The sequence below is a fragment of the Balaenoptera borealis genome (genome assembly GCF_965194805.1).
Source record: "Balaenoptera borealis genome assembly, chromosome: 9".
Classification (NCBI taxonomy): domain Eukaryota; kingdom Metazoa; phylum Chordata; class Mammalia; order Artiodactyla; family Balaenopteridae; genus Balaenoptera; species Balaenoptera borealis.
Genome location: NC_138873.1, coordinates 50,242,008 through 50,264,625, shown reverse-complemented (window position 1 = coordinate 50,264,625; position 22,618 = coordinate 50,242,008). Strand labels below are relative to the sequence as shown.

General features: G+C 37.9%; 1 protein-coding gene and 1 long non-coding RNA gene across 4 annotated transcripts in view; one reads left to right on the top strand and one right to left on the bottom strand.

Moving 5' to 3' along the window:
• Nucleotides 1-22,618, top strand: part of FIG4 (FIG4 phosphoinositide 5-phosphatase) — a 130,483-nt gene that overhangs the window by 83,442 nt on the left and 24,423 nt on the right. For 2 of the 3 annotated variants that reach the window (XR_014248192.1, XR_014248193.1), the window contains exons 18-23: nucleotides 1,680-1,827; nucleotides 4,405-4,488; nucleotides 6,271-6,466; nucleotides 7,477-7,559; nucleotides 9,628-9,714; nucleotides 16,705-16,842. Coding sequence is in view for 1 of the 3 variants with exons in the window: in XM_082404734.1 (XP_082260860.1) it covers nucleotides 1,680-1,827; nucleotides 4,405-4,488; nucleotides 6,271-6,466; nucleotides 7,477-7,559; nucleotides 9,628-9,714 (598 nt within the window). In the remaining 2 variants the exon portion in view is untranslated. The remainder of the gene's footprint in view (nucleotides 1-1,679; nucleotides 1,828-4,404; nucleotides 4,489-6,270; nucleotides 6,467-7,476; nucleotides 7,560-9,627; nucleotides 9,715-16,704; nucleotides 16,843-22,618) is intronic. The other variant, XM_082404734.1, reaches the window with a different exon arrangement.
• LOC309634632 overlaps nucleotides 6,465-22,618 on the bottom strand; it is a 40,130-nt gene continuing 23,976 nt past the window's right edge. Inside the window, exons 2-3 of the long non-coding RNA XR_014248264.1 lie at nucleotides 15,004-15,059; nucleotides 6,465-6,536 (exon numbers count right to left, since the gene is read on the bottom strand). This is a non-coding gene — a long non-coding RNA (uncharacterized lncRNA). The remainder of the gene's footprint in view (nucleotides 6,537-15,003; nucleotides 15,060-22,618) is intronic.

Sequence of the window (22,618 nt, the reverse complement as noted above, 5' to 3'; positions counted from 1 at the left end):
ATGTTGCTATTACAATAGATAGGAGATTGTAACGTCTTAGCTTTTTAAAAAAAATTTTTATTGGGGTATAATTTATGATTATGGTTTATGATTTATGGTATGATTTATAATGTGTTAGTTTCAGATGTACAGCAAGTGAATCAGTTAGATATACATCTGCTCTTTTTTTAAGATTCTTATCCCATATAGGCCATTACAGAGAATTGAGTAGAGTTCCCTGTGCTATACAGCAGTTATCTATTTTATATATAGTAATGTGTATATGTCAGTCCTAATCTCCCAATTTATCCCTCCCCCCTACTCCCCTGGTAACCATAAGTTTGTTTTCTACATCTGTGACTCTACTTCTGTTTTGTAAATAAGTTCATGTGTACCTTTTTTAAAAAAAATTCCACATATAAGTGATATCATATGATATTTGTCTTTCTGTATCTGACTTATTTCATTCAGTATGACAGTCTCTAGGTCCATGCATGTTGCTGCAAATGGCATTTGTTATTTTTTATGGCTGAGTAATATTCCATTGTATATATGTACCACATCTTCTTTATCCACTCCTCTGTTGATGGACATTTAGGTCGCTTCCATGTCCTGGCTATTGTAAATAGTGCTGCAATGAACATTGGGGTACAACATCTTAGCTTTTTTAAGGGCAGAGATTGTGTTATACTTTTATCTATTGTATCTTACAGTTATTAGGTATGTCTCTCAAATGTTTAGTGGATATAATATATTAGTTCATCATTTAAAATTAGTACTTGATGTATGTCTAGATATTTGGGGGGAATGGGGAGGAAGTGAAGACCCATTCACAAGGAGAAATAAAAACTTTTCCTATATCTAAGCAGTGAAAAAAAGTACAGATGTGTGTATAGAAGTACATTTTAGTCACTGAAGTTTAAATTATCTATTAATTTGTCAGAAAGGCAGGAAAATTTTTATATTAAAAGAATATAATTTGTTTCCAAATAAATTAAATAATTGACCAGTTTGCAATAGAGTTTATTCTTGATTCTGTTACTGATTCCCCTGACCACGGGCAAGCCAGTTTTCCCAGTTGTGAAAGGATATTAAGATCTATTGCCAATCTGGAACATTCCAGCTGAGGACTCCATCTAGTCATGGTTGACCATCCCAACTTAGGGTGGCGAAGGCCATAAAGTAAAAAGGTTGCAAATGACTTTAGGTTCTTAATAAATTATTAATTAACTTTTAAAAAGTATTTGTTACCTTGAAATTCTGGGCAAAATCATAACTCATATTGCTAAGATTTGGTTGTTCTGGGAAAAAGGATAGGACTTCAGCAGCCTAATATTGCCCATAAATAGGATTTGAAATATAAAGGAAAATTTAGTGAAATTGCATAATTTTTGTCTAGAAGGCAGAGGGTATTTATTTAAGAGCAAAAAGGAATTTAAAGAACTGAATAATTTGATTTCTAAAATAATTCCCCACTCCTACCCCAGCTTCCAGAGGCCTCCACCTCCTTAGAGCTTGTCACGCTCAGCTTTGCAGTATATATTCTGTGCACATATCTTGTTCCTTTTCCAAGCGTGAAAGTGCCAGAGGCAGGAGCTGAACTTGTTCAGTGCGCTCTCTGTGAACACAGTTGATATTCCAGAAATATTTGAGAGATGTAATCTAAAGGCTTTAAGAGTAACAGGCAGTATCTCTCTTAGTTACCTGTGCTGCGAACTTAAAGAAGTTGATAGTGAAGAAGTTTCACAAATACGAAGAGGAGATTGACATCCACAACGAATTTTTTCGACCATACGAGCTGAGTAGCTTTGATGACACCTTTTGCTTGGCTATGACGAGTTCAGCGCGGTATGTTGTGAGTTCTCTGAAACTGGAAGAATTGGGGAACTATAGTTTTCCTAGTTTGTACAGCTATATCTTATTTTACTCGAAATCTGTTCTGCAAGCCTGCTAGCAGGTGGTTGTCCAGCCTCTGAATTCCTCCTGCGATTGGGAGCCCACTACTTAGGAGGCTGTCCTTCTACAGTTAGACAACTGGAGTTAAATTCTTCTCTTAGATAAGTTGAAATCTGCCTCTCTTCGGTCCTAATTTGTCATTTGGAATAAACTCAGCTTTTTAAGTTGAACTTAGAAATTGAGAGCCAGCATAAATTAGTAGACAAAAAGCATAGTCTTTGGTATTAGAAAGGCCGGAATGTGAATCTTAGACCAGCCATTGCCTACCTGTGTGACCTTGAGAAAATTATCCAACTTATGTGAATCTGTTTCTTCATTTCATATAGAGAGGGGTGTGTATCACACAGACACACATGCACCAAGTGCCTAATGTAGTACCTGACACAGGTGGGTGACTAATAAATGGTGACTCTTATTATATTACTATTTTTATTAGACACAGGACAAATCTAGTTCCTCTTCTGTGTGACAGCCCTCTAGATATTTGAGGAAGCAGTATTAATTTTTTTCAGGGTAAATATCCTTGTTTCATAACTCATATGACATTGTTTGTAGGCATCTCTCCACTTTTGAACATACTTCATTTTTCTGTCTCTTTTCGAGTTTGGCGGAGCCTTTTAGGCAGATGATGGTACTAGATTAAGAAAATTAGGCAAAGAAAATCAGTTTTTGATCATTATGTATTATACTAAAGTTTACATTTTTGTATTTACATTTTATATTTTTCATTTACTTCAAATGTGATATATGTATGTCTAAACTTAACATGGTACATGTAGAAACATATTCCATGGTTTGTTTCCTAGAAATCACTCTACATTTTGCTTCAGTTTCAGATAGAAAGTTTGGAATTTCACTTGCTTGATTTTCAGTTACACTTGTTAAAGTTTAGCAGTTGTAACTGTAAGGTTATTGTCATTTTCCAGAATTTTTCAACTCAGCAAAGGGTGAATGATATTACGTATATGTGTATGCACAGATATACAATTGATTTTATTTATTGGCAGGAGTTATGCTCTGTAAAGTTCCTACAAACACTGAGTTAGAGAACACTGAACCATTGCTCTTAGGAGAAATACAGAGTTAGTTTCCTGAAAACATCTGATCATAACATTTTCGTCAACCAATCAATACGTAATCTTATTTTGTATGCTTCTGTTAAGGATACCTTGTATAATATATATTGTCAATTCATTAACATTGATCTCACAGCCAACAGCACTATAACTCATGCCTGAATGAAGCTTCTCTAACTCATGTATTTTCTCTATAACATACAACTTTCTTCTGCTTAAAAACACCAGGCAACTTCCACACTATGCTTGGGGGCCATTTTAGACAGTGTAATCTCCAAAAAGCACAAAAATGTGAAAAACATGGCACTAAACAGACTGTGAAAAGGACACTTGTTTTCAGTATGAGAGCTAAAGCAAGAAGGCAGAGTGTCACCTTGTTCTCCCTCGGTTGGGAATGTGAGCGTGGTTACTCTAATTTTTCACTGCTCTGCGCATGCGCTTGTCTGCGAGTGATCACGAAAGCTCTGAGTGTTGCCTTTGGGGTTACAAATAAATTTTAGTGAGTAAGCAGATTCTCAAATATGGCATCCACAAATAATGAAGATGGACTGTGTATGTTCAAAAAGAAAGAAAAATTAAACCACTTGCATTTTGAAAACAACATTTTCAAACTGTTAAGTAGGCATTTTGAGTCAGATTCAATATTACTTTCTTTTCCTTCAAAAAATGTAATATTGAATCACACACTTGGAGCAGTATCCTTGCCAGAAGTTATGAGTCTTATCTGCATAAATCATGCAACTGTTGCCTTTTTGGCATCTATTAAAGGGTTTGGTCTGGCTTCAGCGGTAATAGTAAGGTAGGCCTTGTATCGTGAGGAAGTAGCTTCAGCTTATCTCAGTAAGTGGTAAATTAACAGTTTCTATTTAAAGTGTTCCAACAGTGTTTTAATGAATTAACCCCAGCCTAATGAGGTAGGTGTTGATACTTCAGTTCATACCACTGCGTTTTTGATTATTATGTCTGCCTCCTTGGGTGGTATTGTGTAATAAAAACATTGTCCATAAAACTGAGCAGCTAAGTGTCTTGCCATTGGTTTTATGAGTTTAATTTTACCCGAAAACGAATTCGTGATATACAACCAGAGGGTATGCATCTTAGCGGTAATTCAGATACCAACTCTCCTCCAGTAAACAAAATCTTAAATGCAAAACTATTGGGTCTCTTAATCAGAGAAAATTCACAGTGAGGACTGCTAACATTGAAGTTACTGAGTACCATTAGTTCATGGGGTTTTATGGCCCAGAGTACCTAAACTCCCCTGATTATTTGGCTTAGAATATATATACCTCCTAGGGCTAAGAAGGAATCGTGTAAGAATGTGAGTTGAGATGGAAGTGGACAGTCATTGGATGGACAGTGATTCACGTGGAATTTTTTCCCTTTTCTTCAGTGACTTCATGCCTAAGACTTTTGGCATTGATCCAAGTCCGTTTACAGTGCGTAAGCCAGATGAAACCGGAAAATCAGTACTGGGGTAAGATTTGCATATAGAATGAAATTTTAAAGATTCATGTAAAATAATATAGCGCTTACAATATAATTTCCACCAAAAATGAATAACTTCAAGTCACATAGTTTAGAGCAGGCCATTCACTGCATCTATACAGGTAGCTTTTTTTATAGCACTGGGATCATTAAAAAGTGTTAGACACTGAAAGTATAAGTCATGGGAATTCCAGCAACCCGATGCATTTTACTATTTTAAATCAGGAGTTTCACAGATGGCATAAAGGCAGGTAGCAGATATTATGTATGTCCTTTAATAACTCAGCATCCTCTGTTTCCCACAACATAAAATACTTAGGTAAAAATTTATATTAGTTGTATTTATTTTTGTTGGCATCCTGAGGCAACATTAAAGCAAATGCTCAGACAGAGGACTTAATAGATTTTCTGTGTATTACTGTAACATTGTTTTGGGGGTGACTGTTATTATATGCAATAATATGAGGAAGAGAACAAACCATGTTTACAGTCTTTATGCTTTGAGATTGGAATGAAATGTGTTCTAGCGTAAGAATCTCTGTTACTGCCACTGACCTGAATAATCCCAGTGATAAGATTTCTCCTAGGCCCTGGCCAGAAACCCTGGCCAGCCTGTAGATTCTGAGTCCTAATTGTATTTGGGAATGTGTACGGGGGCCTAATTGGATTCTAGCTACATGTGATTTATACAATGAGATATATATTACTGTTTTCCAGATATACCATTTATGTGGCTTAAATATGTGGCCTTATTAAATAGCTGCATGTTAAGCCCTGGACCAGATGCTAAGAGGAATTTAAAAGAAGGTTAACATCCTCAGGACATTTAGAATTTAAGGAGTTCCTGGGACAAATACGTAAATGACCAGCTATATTAGTGTATAGTACTGAAATGTATCAACTTTAATTTTTAGTTGCAGAAAGTCAGAAATGAGTTCATTTTCTATAATATCTAACCCATGGTTAGATAGTATTGCATGTTTCTTTCCTAGAAAATGCAGAATATTATGGTATTTTAAGTCCCTTGCAGAAAATTTTTTAAAGTAAGAGTGAAATATTAAATATATTAAATATTTTTCATAAAAGCCAAAAATATTACCATAAAATGTTTTCTGAATTAAAACAATATTCTTACTACTCTCAAATTTGGCACTAAAATAAAAGTAAATAAGTGTGGGCTTTTTCTATGTTTTTTTCCCCCATCTACTCCCTATTATTAGAAGGAATGTTCAGAAAATATAGTTATTTAGTAATAAAACAATTTAAAATCTTAGTTTATGTTCATCAGTTGCTCATTACTTTGGTACAAGTAATCAGCTGCCATTGTGATTGCTAAAAATTCATAGGAGGGACAGAAATATATGGATTTGGCTATCGACCCTTTCTTGAAGCTTCTACAAATTATAGGTAATTTTACTAATATCTCAAACATAATAGTCTTCTATTATGGTATTATAAATTTTGAAAATACTGATTTCAGTTACCAAAGGAAGACACAGTAGCCAAGCGGTGAAAAGACTTTTCTGCACACTACAAGCACATACTTGTTTATTTTCTGAATTTATAACAAAGCTTAAATTCATATAAGGTCAGCATGTACATGATAAAATACTAAACTTTTCCCTTTAGCACAGCTTGAATCCAGAATCTAGCTTCTCACAGTCATTTTCTTATGCTTCACCAGGACTAAGGCTTTGGGACAGAGTGATACACAGTAAGCGTTGAGGGTTCGGTTTACAGATGGTTCACATCCGTATTCATCTTTTTAAAGAAACAAGAGCAACAGAGAAGAAGCTGTGTTACAGCGGAAAACTGCCGCCAGTGCCCCTCCGCCGCCCAGCGAGGAGGCCGTGTCCAGCAGCTCTGAGGATGACTCCGGGACCGACCGGGAGGAGGAGGGCTCCGTGTCCCAGCGCTCCACGCCAGTGAAGATGACTGACACGGGCGACAGTGCCAAAGTGACAGAGGTCAGGGGCCGAGGAGAGTGTGCAGTCCGGCGTGAGGCTCATCTCCAAAATCCCGCTTTCAGTTAAAAGGCTGAGAGCAAGAAAAAGTCACATTACCTCACTCACACCTTTCTAATGAACAGTGTTGCAGGCACTGCAGAGATGAATACATTTGGCAAAGACATTACTGAAAATGGTTTCTGAAACGGGTGTTTTTGCTTCCATGTGTAACAGTAAATTTCTTGTCACTTCAGAATTCTTGAGAGAATCCTGTCCCTCTTTGAGCAGCCCATCCGCTTAATACTTTGGTACAGTAGCCCATCCGTTTATTCCCTTGCTCAGCACATTGTTGGAATGCAGGGTTTGGATCTAGGCCTCACAATCTTTGCATAACCCCAGTGGGAAGTTCATCCTGTTCAATTCGACATTACCAATATATTGAGGGAAAACAAAAGGCAAGTAAACCACAGAAGAACCAAATTTAGCTTTGGGGAAATTTGCTTTCTAGAAATGGCCAAAAGTCATTAAAGCTAGACGCGTTGCCATGGGTTGGGGTTGGCAAACTACAACCTATTGGCCAAAACATCCTGCTGCCTGTTTTTGTAAATGAAGTTTTATTTACAACCAGCCATGCCTATTTACAGCCATACCTATTTGTTTATATATTGTCTATGGCTGCTCTTGCCCTATAACAGCAACAGAGTTGAGTAGTTATGGCAGAGACAGTATGACCCAAAGAACCTAAAATATTTACTGTCTGGCCCTTTACAGAAAATGTTTGCCAACTTCTGCACTATACAAAAGCAATTAGTAATTACCTAATAGTTTTTTACCCTAAAATAAACTATTTTAGTGAAAATGAAGTCAGATTTTAAAAAACCATTAACTGAGAAATTTAATGAACCAGGATGAAGAAACATTGTGATTGCCTTTGTGGGAAAATTCACAGGTTCATTTTCTTCATCTTTGGAAATTATTCATATTCTAGATGTCTAAAACTTCTTCCTGGTTCCCTTTTCTTTTGACCCCAGAATGTGGTCCAGCCCATGAAAGAGGTGTATGGAATCAACCTCTCAGATGGCCTCTCAGAAGAAGATCTCTCCATTTATTTAAGGTAGAGTATTTTCATGAGAGATTAAGGACAAATGCAACTGTAATACAATACCTTTTATCTAGTATAACGTTTAAAAATTGAAAATAGTCAACAATACAGAAGGAAGTGAATTCCACTTGGAATAAAATAGTAGCATTTAGGTCAAATTCTGAAACAATTCATATTTGGAGTTAAAAGGCCTACTTACTGCCTGAGACTCTCAGGGCCCCTCAATGATAAAAATTTATGATGCTTACATGTATTTTCACTGCCTGTAAGCTGCAAACTGAAGTTCAAATACATCTCTGCATTCCTGCATTAACGAATCCTCAAGATCAAGTACCTTCTTACAAAATGAACTTGGGATACGGACAGCTGAGGACCTTGTATTCCCTTCAGCTTGGGGTGGGAGTGGAGGCTGAGGAGGGAGAAGGAAGCAGTGACGTAGGGGCACCAATTCAGAATGTTATCGATCCTTTTTAGGAAGACCTAGCTAAAAGGAGGTGATCTACCAAAAGGTATTCCCTGAAATCATGGATATAATTTAGTGTGTCTGTGTGCACTTGCAAAGATTCATAGTTATCAGATTCTCAAATTAATTCCTCACCTAGAAATCCTTAAAACCCTTACGAGACCACTGTAAACGCCCCCTCAACCTAATGTATGCATTAAGAAGACTTAATTATTGCAAGTGAACATGGACCCACTTCATCAAAGTTTGGCTTATGTAAACTGTAATATAAATGAGCACTAACCTCCAGGTCTTTTTTAAGGAGGGTATTTGTTTTGCAGAATCCATTGAACTGGGTATTTTCAGCTCTCTGCTTCAAACTAGTAAGATCTGCTGTAGAATATGTGAAATATAAAAATGTACAGCATTTCTTGGCTACAGAAGCACTGGTATGACTGTGCATCACTGTCTTACTCGCAGCCAATTGAGTCATTCAGAACTCAGCCACACCCTCCTCACTGCTGGATACACAGACACGCAGTGACATTCATACAGCTGTCACACTCTGTAGCTCAACCCTTTAGTAGTTGAAGTGGGCCTTCATAAGCAACATGGTCTGGAAGGATGACTTACCTGGGGTTAGTGACTGAGTAATATGACTTTATTTATTGCAGAGAGCATAAGTGTACATGTCAAGGCCGCTCACTTGCTGAAGATAAAAGTTTGGATAAGAGTAATCTAATTTAAAAGTTTTTCATAGTGCTGTACTGATTTAATAATTGGTAGTTTCTTCAGCACTTTTCCTGACTTTCAAAAAAAGCTCATAAAAACTACAAACTGCATCCCTGAGGGGAAGATGGGTGCACGTAGCACAGGCCACACTTGAGATCCAGATCAGTGATCCAATCAGTGGCCCATTGCCTGGCATCCTCTTACCTTGCCCAGCTGGCCTGGGGCGAGTCCCTTTGGCCTTAGCTGCAAGTGGGGATTAGTGTCGTTGGAGGCTTCTCTGAGGGGGATGGGGGGGGCCAGTGGTGCTCAGCAGGTGGTCTCCTCCGTCCCCTCCAGCTCAGATGAAAGTACTCTTCCGAGCGGCTGGCGTAGGTATACCTGGGGATTCCTGTGGTCCTGAGGAAACCAACTCCATGCCCTGGGTGCTTAGCAACGTCCTTGCTCCAGGAGATGGATCCCTAGCCCGATCTGGCGTTTCCTTGTTGTTTGTCTCACTGCAGACATCCCCGTCCCCGCCACTACCTCACGTTTCCCCATGCTTCCTGCTGCTGTCACCCTTAGATATGCGAGGCCTTACAAGATCATCTCCCTGGCTTCAGGAACATTTTGTCCCAAGTTCTGTATCACATTTGAGTAAACAGAATGCAACGAAGTACACGTTTTGTTTCATTCCTATGCCCATCGTTACGACTTACATTTTAACCCATTCCTCCTCCTTTACTTCTCATAAACCCACTCTAACATCAGGCAGTCATTTATAAATCGAGTCTTGTGTCACATAGGGTACTCTTGTGTGCTTTTCTGACGTAAGCATATAACTGTCGTTTGAAGGCCCATATCATTTTGTGCGATCTACTGAATTTGTGGCAGGTAGTTCTTTAGCTTTGTATCTGTTATAATTTGTAGATTTGTGCAGCTGGGGCAGAGTCAACATAAACAAGACAAGAGCAGCCAGCAGTTCTGTTCCAGGTGCCCAGATGGAGTTATAAAATTGTAAGTACTAGATTAGACCTTGTAAAAAAAAAAAATCTTTGTATTCATGCCATTCGGGGTGCTTTTTTTTAAGACTTTATGAGAAAGACATTGTCTTGTCCCCAAATGAGTATAAGCACTAAAGCATCTCCTCCTGGTGTAATACCATATCCGAGGAAAACTGGGTAGCTGTGGGGATGGGGAAGAGGTTGGGCGCCTTGCCTGTGCTTGAAATGCACCCTTTGGAGGTGGGACTGAAGTTGGTGGGGGTTTTCCTCCAGAAACTCTGCTCTCCAGTGGATAGCAGTGGGATGAAAAAACAGCTCTGACCCTGGACACAGGCTCCTCAAATTCAGTACAAGACCCTTGAGGGCAGGAGTGGTTTGTCTTTTCTAGCTCTGTATCTTCACCAGTTCTATTAACTTGCTGTTTAGTGAATAACTTGGAGTTTAGTAAATTCTTAAATAAATAGAACAAGGTTCATATCCTGACTTAACACTCTGCCACTTCTTGTGTTTTTTCACCTTGAGCAAGTAACTTAAGTCCTATGTGGCTCAGTTTCTTTATCTGCAAAATGGGTTAATGGTAGCACCTGCTTCATAGGAGGATGGTGAGGCTGAAATGAAAATGCATACAAAGTGCTTAGATCAGTGTCTGGAATAATCCTCAATACGTTGTGATCATCACCATTGTCCCCTTCTTCTTCATATTTATCATTGTTCTCTGCTTGTTGGGACCAAACAAAGCAAAGGTTGTGACCAGGAGTGGCTCCTGATGCCATATGCTCAGCTGAGTTTCTTCTATAAAAAGGGGTCACTGTGGCGATTAAATGAGGTAGGATATGCAAGGCATCTAGATCAGTGTCTGGCACAGAGTTGACATTTAGTAAATGTTCTCTTCCCTTTTCTTGGTACAACTTTATCAGTTTGTTTAATAAATTATTTGATAGATACTGACTGCCCGACTTCTCCATGTACTACATCTGCAGGTTCCTAATTGTTAAGAGGCTACTATAGTGATCCAGGCAAAGACTGGTGCCTTAGAGAACAGTGGCTGGGAGGATTTTGGAAATGGGATGAATCTAGGAAATATTAAAAAGTGAAATAGACTGGATAGTGAAATAGTTGGATATGGGGAAAAGGCCTTACCAAGGATGGCCGTTAGGTTTTTTGGAAACAATAGGTTTGATTCATTCATTCATTTAGCAAGTAGGTATTGAATACCTATTCGGACCTGTGTTAGGACCATTGACAGCTGCCATTTATCAAGGTAAGGAGCACTGTAGGAGGAACCCGTTTGCCTTTCAAGGGGGATCAGAGTGGCCATGTTTAGGAGGCAGTTGAATCAGCTGATCTGGAACTCAGAAAAGAGCCTCTGGGAATGTGAATGCATGTTGGTGATAATTAAGCCACTGGTTAAAGATGACACCACTTAGGAAAAGAGAATAACAGAGTGAGAAAAGGTCTACAGCTGAGTCTTGAGGGGATCTGAGTTTAACGCTGAGGAGAGAGAGAGATGGCTAATCGGAGAAGGGGAAGGAAAACCAAGACTTTTATCACAGCCGCCTCCAAAAGGGCTACTTATCCCTTCTTTCTCTCCCTTTCACTATTTTTTTTCTCTTTTTTAAAAAACATATGAACTATTAACTTAGAGACAGTTTTTCTTTTGTAGGTCTAATTAGCATATGGAAGTATGAGCTCCCAAATGAACTGATATAGATGTGGCCAAAGAAGGAAAGTATTTCAATGTGTTAGTAAAGTAAGAGACTCTCTTAACCAAATTGTATTATTCTAATGATTCTTCCATTAAAATAGTATGGCACAACTTAGGAGGAGCAGGTGATGAAGTGAATGTAGCATACAAAATAAAAGGAAAACATGTTCCCGCATTTCCTTCAACACTGTGTCTACTTTGATCTGTAATTGGTCTTGCTGTTAAGTTACTTTTAAATTCCTTTTCTTAAAACATTTAGTGTTTGCTTTTCTGAGTCTTAGCAGAGATGAAAACCATGTGAATCTAGGATTTTTTAAAAACTTTTCCACTTAATTAGTAAAGAATCGAACATGAGTGTGTCTTGGTGCAGCATCTTCAGCAGGATAACAAAGAGCTTGGTAGGCTCTGCATTATGTTGTCATGGCAACTGCCCAAGAGTTGTTTTTTAGTGTGTGTGCACACGTGCTTTAAATTGAAACTGTAACTAGGTTCTTAAAATGTCAGCTATTCAATTTTAAATTTCTAAAGCTATGCCAAAACTAAGAGAAATAAGATTTATATAAGATCCTGGAAATTCTCATCTTATTATGTTTTGGGTTCTGGTATTTTTTTAAATATATTGATAGTAAGTTTATTTTAAGTTTATATACATACATATGTATTGACTCATCTCTGGACAATTCATAATCTTACCAGTTTTTCTTGAAATTATGAGGCAAACCAATACTCCTTTTCTAAATATGAGGTATACAACAACCAGTGTAAAATATATTGACAGTAAACAATGGGCAAGGAGCCAGTGGATTAGGGGCTGCTGAAGCAGAGGTGCAGAAACCTGGATGGGGAGCTGGGCACGGTCACCCAAGCTCTTGCAGGACATTTCTTAGAAGCAGATGTTAAACCGCAAACTAGTCAATGTCTGCACCGGCAGCCCAAACACCCATAGCTGTATTCTGTGTGAGTGTGACCCTCCCTTCAACTCATGCCACTCCCTAAGTGTATGGGTGGTGATTAGGGAGAAATGACATCAGCCAACATTTCCTGAGCAGTGTGTGATGGGCACTATGCTATGTACCTTAATCTGTATTAACTCAATTCTCACAATAACTCTAGGAAGTAGGTCTTAACTATCATCTTCATTTTACAGATGGGGAAAGTGAAGCACAGAGAAGTTATGTCACTTTCCCAAGGTCAAACAGCTAGCAAGTGGAGGAACCAGGATTCAAACCCAGACGAGCTGGCTGTCCATCACTAAGCTATAAATGCCTAGTGTTACCAGCTGCTCTTATACCCACAGTGGTAAAAATACTGGGTTATTAGTGTGAACAACCCTCATTTTGATCTTCTGACATGATCTGGTTTGTAGGCAGCTCTGTATGCAGACATAATGTTTCAGCCCCGATGAGCTTGAAAATTGTTTCTAGTATTTAAAGAGAATATACCTTTACTCTTTTCCTGGTACCCAGCATATTGTCCCAAATGTAGACACGCTTCCTGGGCAAGCATACTTTGCTTGACTCATAACATGATGTGGAGGTTGTTTAAGCCATCATGAGAACAGTGCTACTGCTATTTAGAGTTACTGTCATCCTAGTAAGTTGTAGGTTCTTAGAGGGCAGCCCATCTTTGTGTTCCCTGCTGCCTCCTGAATAGTACCTAAATCGAGTGCTCAGTAAATGTTTGTTGAAATGTACTGACTCTCACCCCCCGCCCCTCCCATTACCATCAGAGCCTGCATGGGGCCCCATGAGCATCCCTAGAAGCCCACCTCACCCATCCTTGAACACTTTTTAGTTCTTCCCCTATTCTATTTCCTGCTCATAAGCCCTCTGCCCTCTCCTGCCTTCTGATAGAGGAAAAAAGTAAGCACACCAAGGTTTGAGCATTTTTTCTCTCTGTCCTGCTTCCACTTGCACCTGTGACCAAATGCAGAATGAGAAGGGCCTGCGTGGAAGGACTCGCTGTGCCAGGGAGGGCGGGGTGCTGTGCCGCCCAGCGGTGGTTTGCTGTATTCATGCCAGACCACCCTGCCCTCATTGTACACTCCCACCAGTTCTGAGGAGTTTTTAACGAAGCAGCAAGCGCCAGTCAGTGTAGGTTAAAAAGAACATGAACACGCCTATTATTAGTGCCTGCTATTCCATGGTTCACCTATTCTAGGAACATGTCTCACTTGTTTAAAACTTACCTCTAAGAAGTGGTTCAAAATGTAATACATAGAGTTTGGGTAAAACGTGTCTAATTTAGGATTCTTCCAATGCAGGATGAACTAAATAAGTGTGTTTACTGTTTTAGGATCGTAAGGTTGAGTTTATTCCCTGAGTACATCTCACAATAAGTAACATTTACTGACCTTAGAGGGAATGCCCCTGGGAATGGGCTTCTGCTAGGGGAAGCATTTCACAAATCAGAGCGTGCTGTTAACACAGTCAGAATTAGGGCACCTTTTCACACCGATGAGGTGAGCATGACACTAGGCCATGATTAGCTCAACTTTGTTGACTTTTCACCTATCGTTTTCAGTGATGAGTCCCTACATACAAGTCACTCTCTGGGGTTCCCCACCCCCACTCCTGCCTCATTGATTTCAGCTAGTCCTCTGCAGATAACACTGTCTTCTCTGCTGCAGGCTAAAGAAGTATTTCTGCCTTAATGGGTCACTCTTGTTATCTTTCCCAAACACCCGGGAGTACAGTCTTTAAAGGTTTAAGGATTAGAGCAGTTGGGAGGCAGTGATCAATGATTAATCAGCTAATTCCCTCCACAGGTGGGAGATGGTAGGTGACAATTCCTCAGCCCAAGGAAACTAGGCTGTGACCTCTTCCCTCACCCCAGAAATTACAACTAAGTCTTTCTTTCTCTTTGATTCTGGCCTTTACTTTTCTCTCTTTAACCCTCTCCGGCTTTTCTTATAAATACTTTTCTAATTATCTTTCTGCTTTCCCCTTACTCCCTATTTCTTTTACTTTCACTTCTACTTTCTCTCTTTTCCCCTCTTTTTCTTTTTTCATTCTCTCTCCAACCCCGCCAGGGTATTTTTAGCTCTTTTTATTTTTAAATACAGTTCTCTCTCCACAACACAAATTTCCTTCCTGTATTTTCAGACAGTGCTTTCCAGATTGTAATCCTGGACTCATTAGTGGGCCATGAAATTAATTTAGTAGGCCTCCACGTAACAAAATGAAACAAAACTGAACTGAATCCAGTAGAAGGCTCCAGTGCATGGCACATAGTATGGTTAAGTTTTGTTTCATGAAATTTTATTTCTATACATAAATATAGCATTGTGTACCAATTTGCCATGCAAAGTGCATTTCTCACTGTGGATAACAGTCACAGGTTGGATTTATATGAATGCACCTTTTCTGAAACCACATAAATTAAAAATCTTAACTCTGTTCCTTATATCTAGGCACTTAATGAATGTTTGTTGATTGAATGAAAATATGTGTGAATGATTCCTGTTGAGAATAATTAGGCAAAGAGAAGAGAGAGGTCACGAAGAAAAGGTGTCAGGAACCAATGAGGGGTTTCTGTGCTGTATCCAAAGTGGGTAAAATAAATGCAGGCCTTGGAAAATACACCCTTGTTACTCACAGTGAATTGAGAGCTGGGATGACCAAACAAGGAAAGGAGGTGGCAGGAAGCTACAGCTGAAAGTCAAAATGAAAAGCTGTTAGATAGATGGATAAAGGAAAAACAGAAAAAAGTTGAATGCCTCTTTGTTTGAATATTATCTACAATAGCACTATGTATACTATGTAAAACAAGAAAATTTAATGCAACAGGGTGAATTTTTTGTACCTTTCAGAGTAGGCTATCCTGAAAGGTTTCTAGCATATAAGGAATAATAAATGGAAATTTAATTGTAGGTACTTGTGTAATTAATGTATCTAAAATGACTTTGATATTTTAAAAATTTAGTATATTGACTATTTTTTTTTGGTGACTACAAAGCATACCATTTATGGGGATTCCGTAGGTTCACATGAGGACTTGAGTACCTCCCCTTAATATGGGTTTTTCCTTTTTTCCAAGAACCTAGCTAGCACTTCTATAAGGTAAGGTATACTTACCTTCTAGGTAAGGCATTATAGGCATTAAATGACAGGTATTTATTGACTGTTCACTATATTCCAGGTTGGGTGTACATACAGTAATACACAGTTGAGTGAGATATAGTCCCTGCCTCTGAGGGTTTACATTGACCTGGGGGCGGGGGGGGGGCGGTCAGTGATTCCAGGTGTAGGAGGTGCTGTGAAGGTGTTAGCAGAGGAGGCTCTGGGGGTGCAGAGAAGAATCCAAATCAGACAGATTCCTGGGCAAGCTGACCCTCAGGCTAAATTCTAAGGGAAAAATGGAGTTGCCCGGTTGAAGAAGGCAGAGAGGGCAGAGGGTCAAGACCACACACCGCTTTTGGAGACCCATGTGGAATTCTGTGTCTAGTGCAAGGGGATTGTCAGCAAGGAGGCCAGAGAGACAGACCGGCAGGAACAAGATCAGAAAGAGATGCTAAGTGAGAGAGAGTGACCCTTGTCCTAGAAGCCTGTTTTAATCAGGGGAGTGATAAAGGTCACTCTGGAAATAGCATGGAGAATGGATTGGAGAGAGATAAACAGCATATCTGTTGGAAACATCAGGACAAGAAAGTGATTGGAGTCTGCTTGCTATTGGCAGTTGAAATAAAGAAAGGGATTTATTTCGTAAAGGTAGACTCTGTAGGGCTTGGTAAATTTTGGTAATGGATTAGATGTGAGGAATGTGTTAGAGGCAGGAGTTTTCTAGCTTAGTTGAGTAGATCTGGTTACCAGGATTGGAAGTACATGACAAACGTTAAGTTTGGGAGCTAAGGTCGTTCGTTTGCGACAATAATAGGGTCAAGATGATTTGTCTGGGGCTCAAGAGGTTTTAGATTAGAGAGATTCAGTAATTTTGTGGGGGTTTTTCTGCTCTTGATTTAAAAAGCAAGTAAGTTAAATTTTGTATCTTTCTCTAATGGGGGTCTAAGTTAAATAGGTTATTATACATGGTTTTTAAATTTTCTTGAGATCCACGGTCCGATTAAAAGGAAAAAAATCCTTCAATTACTGATAGAGATGAATTTATTAGGGTTTTAAATGTATTTTTAGCCCGTAAAGCACTGACTTAATTTTTTTTACATGAGCAAGCAGGTTAATCCTGGGGGAACAGATTTGCATATCTGATACAGCCATGTGAGGGTTATTACTCATTGGTTTTCTTAGCTCTGCATACAAGAATCACATTTTGTAACTGTTTAACCTTTTGTTATTTTGTTAGTGTACCAATTATCATCAATTCTGTGTATGGAAGGTGAGTGGGATGGTTTCGGGCAGATGGAGTGGTTGTTGAGCCGTGTGCTACGTCACCGCACCTTCCTGACAGCCTTCCTTTTGCACAGTGATGATGTGTGCCCAGGTATGATGTATTCATGGCCCTTGTCTTCTCTGAGCTTATGCAAGAAGTCTTTCCAGTTAAAATAAAATCTGGGTTGAAATACAACAAAAACCATTTTAATTTTATATTTAAATGTAGGTCTGTCATCCTACGTGTGACTCAGAACCCCTTGGGGCTTTTACACATGATTTTAAAAATAAAGTACCTATCCCATCAAGTCCTAATTGTGTTTAAAATCCACCAACAGGCATCAATAGTCTTTAAATGTTGTATCATAATTTTCTGTGGTTAACATTTTAGTATTATTATTCATTTTCCTTACGGTTTTATGAAGAAATTTGAAGACTACCACCATGCAAATCAATTACATTATATTTTCAAAATTAAAGGTGCGCTCATATTTTGTAATCACCCTTCTTCCATCCCTCCCAATTTATGGGAACAGAAAGTCCTTGGTTAAAAAAAAAAGAAAAAAAAAAACCCCACTATGTGGTATTTTTAATCTGAAATTAATCTAAAAAAAACTGTTACTTGAGGCAAGGCTTAACTGCCTTTGGGTCCCCAGTCCCTAGCATAATACCTTGTGTGCAGTAAGCATTAAATAAATTATGAATGAATAATATTTGATATTCAGTAGTTTTACCTCTTTAAGGAATATCATGCAGTAGTTAAGTGTGAGGGAGGAAAAGGGAGAAATGTGTTAACAAATTGAAGCAAACGGCAAGACAAATGATAAATATTTGTAAGTTTTTATTTCACTATAGTATATTTTCAGTTTTAGATGTAATAACACAGAGTTCTTGGCAGGTCTCTCATGATTTTCTCAATTGACAAACCATTGATGTCCTTATTAGTTAATTTATACATTATGTTAGTAGGACAGGCTAAAATAGGATCATGATTTTCTTTTTAAATTTAATTTTGTCCAGCTTTATTAAGATATAAGTGACATATAGCATGTGTAAGTTTAAGGTGTACAATGTAATGATTTGATATCTGTATATACTGCAAAATGGTCACCATAATAAGGTTAGTTAATACAACCATCACCTCACCTAGTTAAAATTGTGTGTGTGTGGGGGGTGGGGGGGAACTTTTCAAATCTATTCTCTTAGCAACTTTCAATACACAATACAGTATTATTAACTATAGTCACCATGCTGTACATTGCATCTCCAGAACTTATTTATCTTATGAGTTTGTACCTTTTGACCACCTTCATTCATTTCCCCTATCCCTCACCCCCTGTCTCTGGCAACTACCTACCAATCTGTTCTGTTTCTGAGTTCAGTTTTTGTTTTTGTTTTTGTTTTTGTTTTGGAGGGGGTGGTTAAGATTCCACCTATTAGTGAGATCATATGGTATTTGTTTTTGTCTGTCTGACTTACCCCAGTGAGGCATAGTGCCCTCAAGGTCCATCCATTTAACAAAAGGCAAGATTTCCTTCTTTTTTTTTTTTTATAGCTAAATATTCTTTGTGTATATATAACACATCTTTATCCATTCATCCATTGATGGACACTTAGGTTGCTTTCATGTCTTGTCTATTGTAATTAATGTTGCAATGAACAGGGGGGTGCATATATCTTTTTGAGTTAGTGTTTTTATTTTCTTCAAATAAATAGCCAGAATTGTGATTGCTGAATCATATGGTAGTTCTATTTTGAATTTTTAGGGGAACCTCCATACTGTTTTCCATAGTGGCTGCACCAATTTATATTCCCATTAATATGTACAAGGGTTCCCTTTTCTCCACATTCTCGCCAGCACTTATCTCTCCTTTTTTTTTTTTTATAAATTTATTTATTTATTTACTTTTGGCTGCATTGGGTCTTTGTTGCTTTGTGCAGGCTTTCTCTAGTTGTGGTGAGTGGGGGCTACTCTTTGTTGCGGTGTGCGAGGGCTTCTCATTGTGGTGGCTTCTCTTGTGGCAGAGCAGGGGCTCTAGGCACATGGGCTTCAGTAGTTGTGGCTCACAGGCTCTAGAGTGCAGGCTCAGTAGTTGTGGCACATGGGCTTAGTTGCTCTGCAGCATGTGGGATCTTCGTGGACCAGGGCTCGAACCCGTGTCCCCTGCATTGGCAGGTGGATTCTTAACTACTGCACCACCAGGGAAGCCCTATCTCTTCTTTTTGATAATATTTTAATAGGTGTGAGGTGATATCTCATCATGGTTTTGATTTTCATTTCCCTGATGATTAGTGATGTTGAGCACCTTTTCATGTTCCTGTTGGCCGTTTGTATGTCTTCTTTGGAAAAATATCTGTTCAAGTCCTTTGCCTATTTTTTAGTTGGATTATTTGTTTTTGTGCTATTGAGTGGTATGAGTTCCCTATATATTTTGGCTATTAACCCCTTATGAGATAACGTGGTTTGCAAATATTTTCTCATTCCATAGGTTGCCTTTTCATTTTGTTGATCACTTCTTTTACTGTACAGAAGCTTTTTAGTTGGATATAGCCCCATTTGCTTATTTTTGCTTTTGTTGCTTGTGCTTTTGGTGTCATATCCATAAAATCATTGACAAGACCGATATCAAGGAGCTTTTCTCCTATGTTTTATTCTAAGAGTTTCATGGTTTCAGGCCTAACATTTAAGTCTTTAATCCAATTCTGCTTTTGTGTGTGATGTAAGAAAGGGGTACATTTTCAATTGTTTTTGGATGTGAATATCCAGTTTTCCAAGCATTATTTACTGAAGAGATTATCTTTTCTCCATTGACTATTCTTGGCTCCCTGGCCAAATGTTACTAGACTGTGTATGGATAGGTTTATTTCTGAGCTCTCAATTCTGTTCCATCAGCCTATGTGTCTGTTTTTATGCCAGTACCATACTGTTTTGATTATCATAGCTTAGTAATATGGTTTGAAATCAGGAAGTGTGATGCCTCCAGTTTTGTTTTTTTTAAAAATATTTATTTATTTATTTATTTGGCTGCGCCAGTTCTTAGTTGCAGCATGTAGGATTGTCATTGCTGTGTGGGGGATCTTTTAGCTGTGGCATGTGAGCTCTTAGTTGTGGCATGTGGAATCTAGTTCCCTGACCAGGGATCGAACCTGGGCCCCCTGCATTGGGATCCTGGAGTCTTAACCACTGGACCACAGGGAAGTCCCGATGTCTCCAGTTTTGTTTTGTTTTTTTTAATTCTTCTTTCTCAGGATTGCTTTGGCTTTTTGGGATCTTCTGTGGTTCCATAAAAAATTTTGAATCATTTATTTCTATAAAAAATGCTATTGGAATCTTAACAGAGATTGTAATGAATCTATAATTACTTTTTAACATTATTTATTCTTCCAGACCATGAACACTGGATACTTTCCATTGAATTATGTTTTCTTCAGTTTCTTTCATCAGTGTCATGTAGTTTTCATTGTACAGCTCTTTTACCTCCTTGGTTAAATTTATTCCTAAGTACTTTATTGTTTTTGATGCTATTGTAAAGGGGATTGTTTTATTTCTTTTTCAGATAATTCATTGTTAGTGTATAGAAACTTAACTGGTTTTTTGTATCTTGATTTATTATCCTGCAAATTTACTGAATCCATTTATCAGTTTTTTCCTGGAGTTTTTAGGATTTTCTATCTATATATCAACTGCAAATAGAAGTAATTTTACTTCATCCTTTCTGATTTGGATCCCTTTTACTCCTTTTTCTTGCCTTATTGTTCTGGCTAGGATTTTCAGTACTGTGTTGAATAGGAGTGGTGAGAGTGGGCACCCTTGTCTTGTTCCTGATCTTAGAGAAAAATCTTTCAACCTTTTATCATTGAGTCTGTTAGCTGTGGGCTTGTCATATATGGTCTTTATTATGTGGAGGTATGTCCCTTCTGTGCAGAACTTGTTGAGAGTTTTTATCATGAATGGATGTTGAATTTTGTCACATGCATCTATTGAGATGTCATGTGATTTTTGTCTTTCATTCTATTAATGTGATGTATCACATTTATTGATTTGCATATGTTGAACCATCCTTGCATTCCAAGGATGAATCCCACTTGATCGTGGTGTATAATAACTTTAATGTACTGTTGAATTTGATTTGCTAGCGTTTTGTTGAGAATTTTTGTACCTATATTCATTGATGATATCAGCCTGTAGTTTTCTTTTCTCGTAATGTCCTCATCTGGCCTTGGTATCAGGGTAATGCTGGCCTCATAAAATGAGTTTGGGAGTGTTCCCTCTTCAATTTTTTAGAAGTGTTTGAGAGATTGGTATTAATTCTTCTGTAAATTTTTGGTAGAAATCACCAGTGAAACCATCTGGTCCTGGGCTTTGCTTTGTTGGGAGGTTTTTATTACTGATTCAATCTTCTTACTCATTATTAGTTCATATTTTCCATTTCTTCATGATTCAGCCTTGGTAGGTTGTATGTTTCTAGGAATTTATCCAGTTCTTCTAGATTGTCCAGTTTGTTGGTGTATATCAATTGTTTATAGTTGTCTTGTATGATGAGCCTTTGTATTTCCATGATATCAGTTGTAATGTCTCCTCTTTCATGTATAATTTTATTGATTTTGGTCCTCTTTTCTCCTTGGTTATTATAGCTGAAAATTTATGTGTTTTGTTTATATTTTCAGAGAACCAGCCTTTGGTTTTGTTAATCTTTTCCATTATTTTCCTATTCTCTATTTCATTATTTCTGCTTTAATCTTTATTATTTCCTATCTTCTGCTAACTTCTGGTTTAGTTTGTTCTTTTTCTAGTTCCTTGAGGTGTAAAGTTAAATTGAGATCTTTCTTTTTTCTCGATAAATGTGTTTCTGTCTGTAAACTTGCCTCTTAGAACTTCTTTTGCTGCATCCCATGAGTTTTTTGGTATGTTAGTTTATATTCTTGTTTGTCTCAAGATATTTTTTACTTCCCTTTTGATTTCTTCTTGATCCATTGGCTGTTCAGGAGTGTGTTGTTTAATTTACATGTCTTTGTGAGTTTTTCAGCTTTTCTCCTGTTATTTTTAGTTTCGTTCCATTGTGGTCAGAAAAGATAACTTGAGGTAATTTCTGTCTTTTGAATTTGTTGAGAGTTGTTTTATGACTTGTCATATCATCTAGCCATGAAAATGTTCCATGTGCTCCTGAGAAGAATGTATATTCTGCTGCTGTTGGATGGAATGTTCTGTATATGTTTCTTAGGTATATTTGTGTAATAGTGTTCAAATCCTGTTTTTTAATTCATTTTCTGTCTGGATTATCTATCCATTATTGAGAGTAGGGTATTAATGTCCCCTACTATTATTGTATTGCAGTTTATTTCTCCTTTTAGTATTTGCTTTACATATTTAAGTGCTCCGATGTTGGATGCATGACTATTTACAATTTTTGTGTCTTCTTGGTGGATCAACTCCCTTTATCATTGTATAATGACTTTCATCATCTCTTTTGACCATTTTTAACTTAAATTCTATTTTGTTTGATATAGGAATAGTGACTTCTGCTTTCTTTTGGTCACCAATTGCTTGAAATATCTTTTTCCATCCCTTCACTCTCAGTCTTTGTGTGTCCTTAAAGCTTAATTGCGCTTCTTGGTAGGCAGCATATCATTGGATCTTCTTTTTTAATTTATTCAGCCACTCTGTGTCTTTTGATGGGAGAATTTAATCCATTTACATTTAAAGAAATTATTCATAGGTAAGGACTTACTATTGCCATTTTGTTCATTGTTTCGTAGATCTTTTGTTCCTTGCTTCCTCTCTTGCTGTCTTCCTCTGTGATTTGATGACTTTTTGTAGCAATATACTTTGACTCCTTTATCACAGTCTTTTTTGTGTCTACTACAGATTTTTCCCTGTGGTTACCACG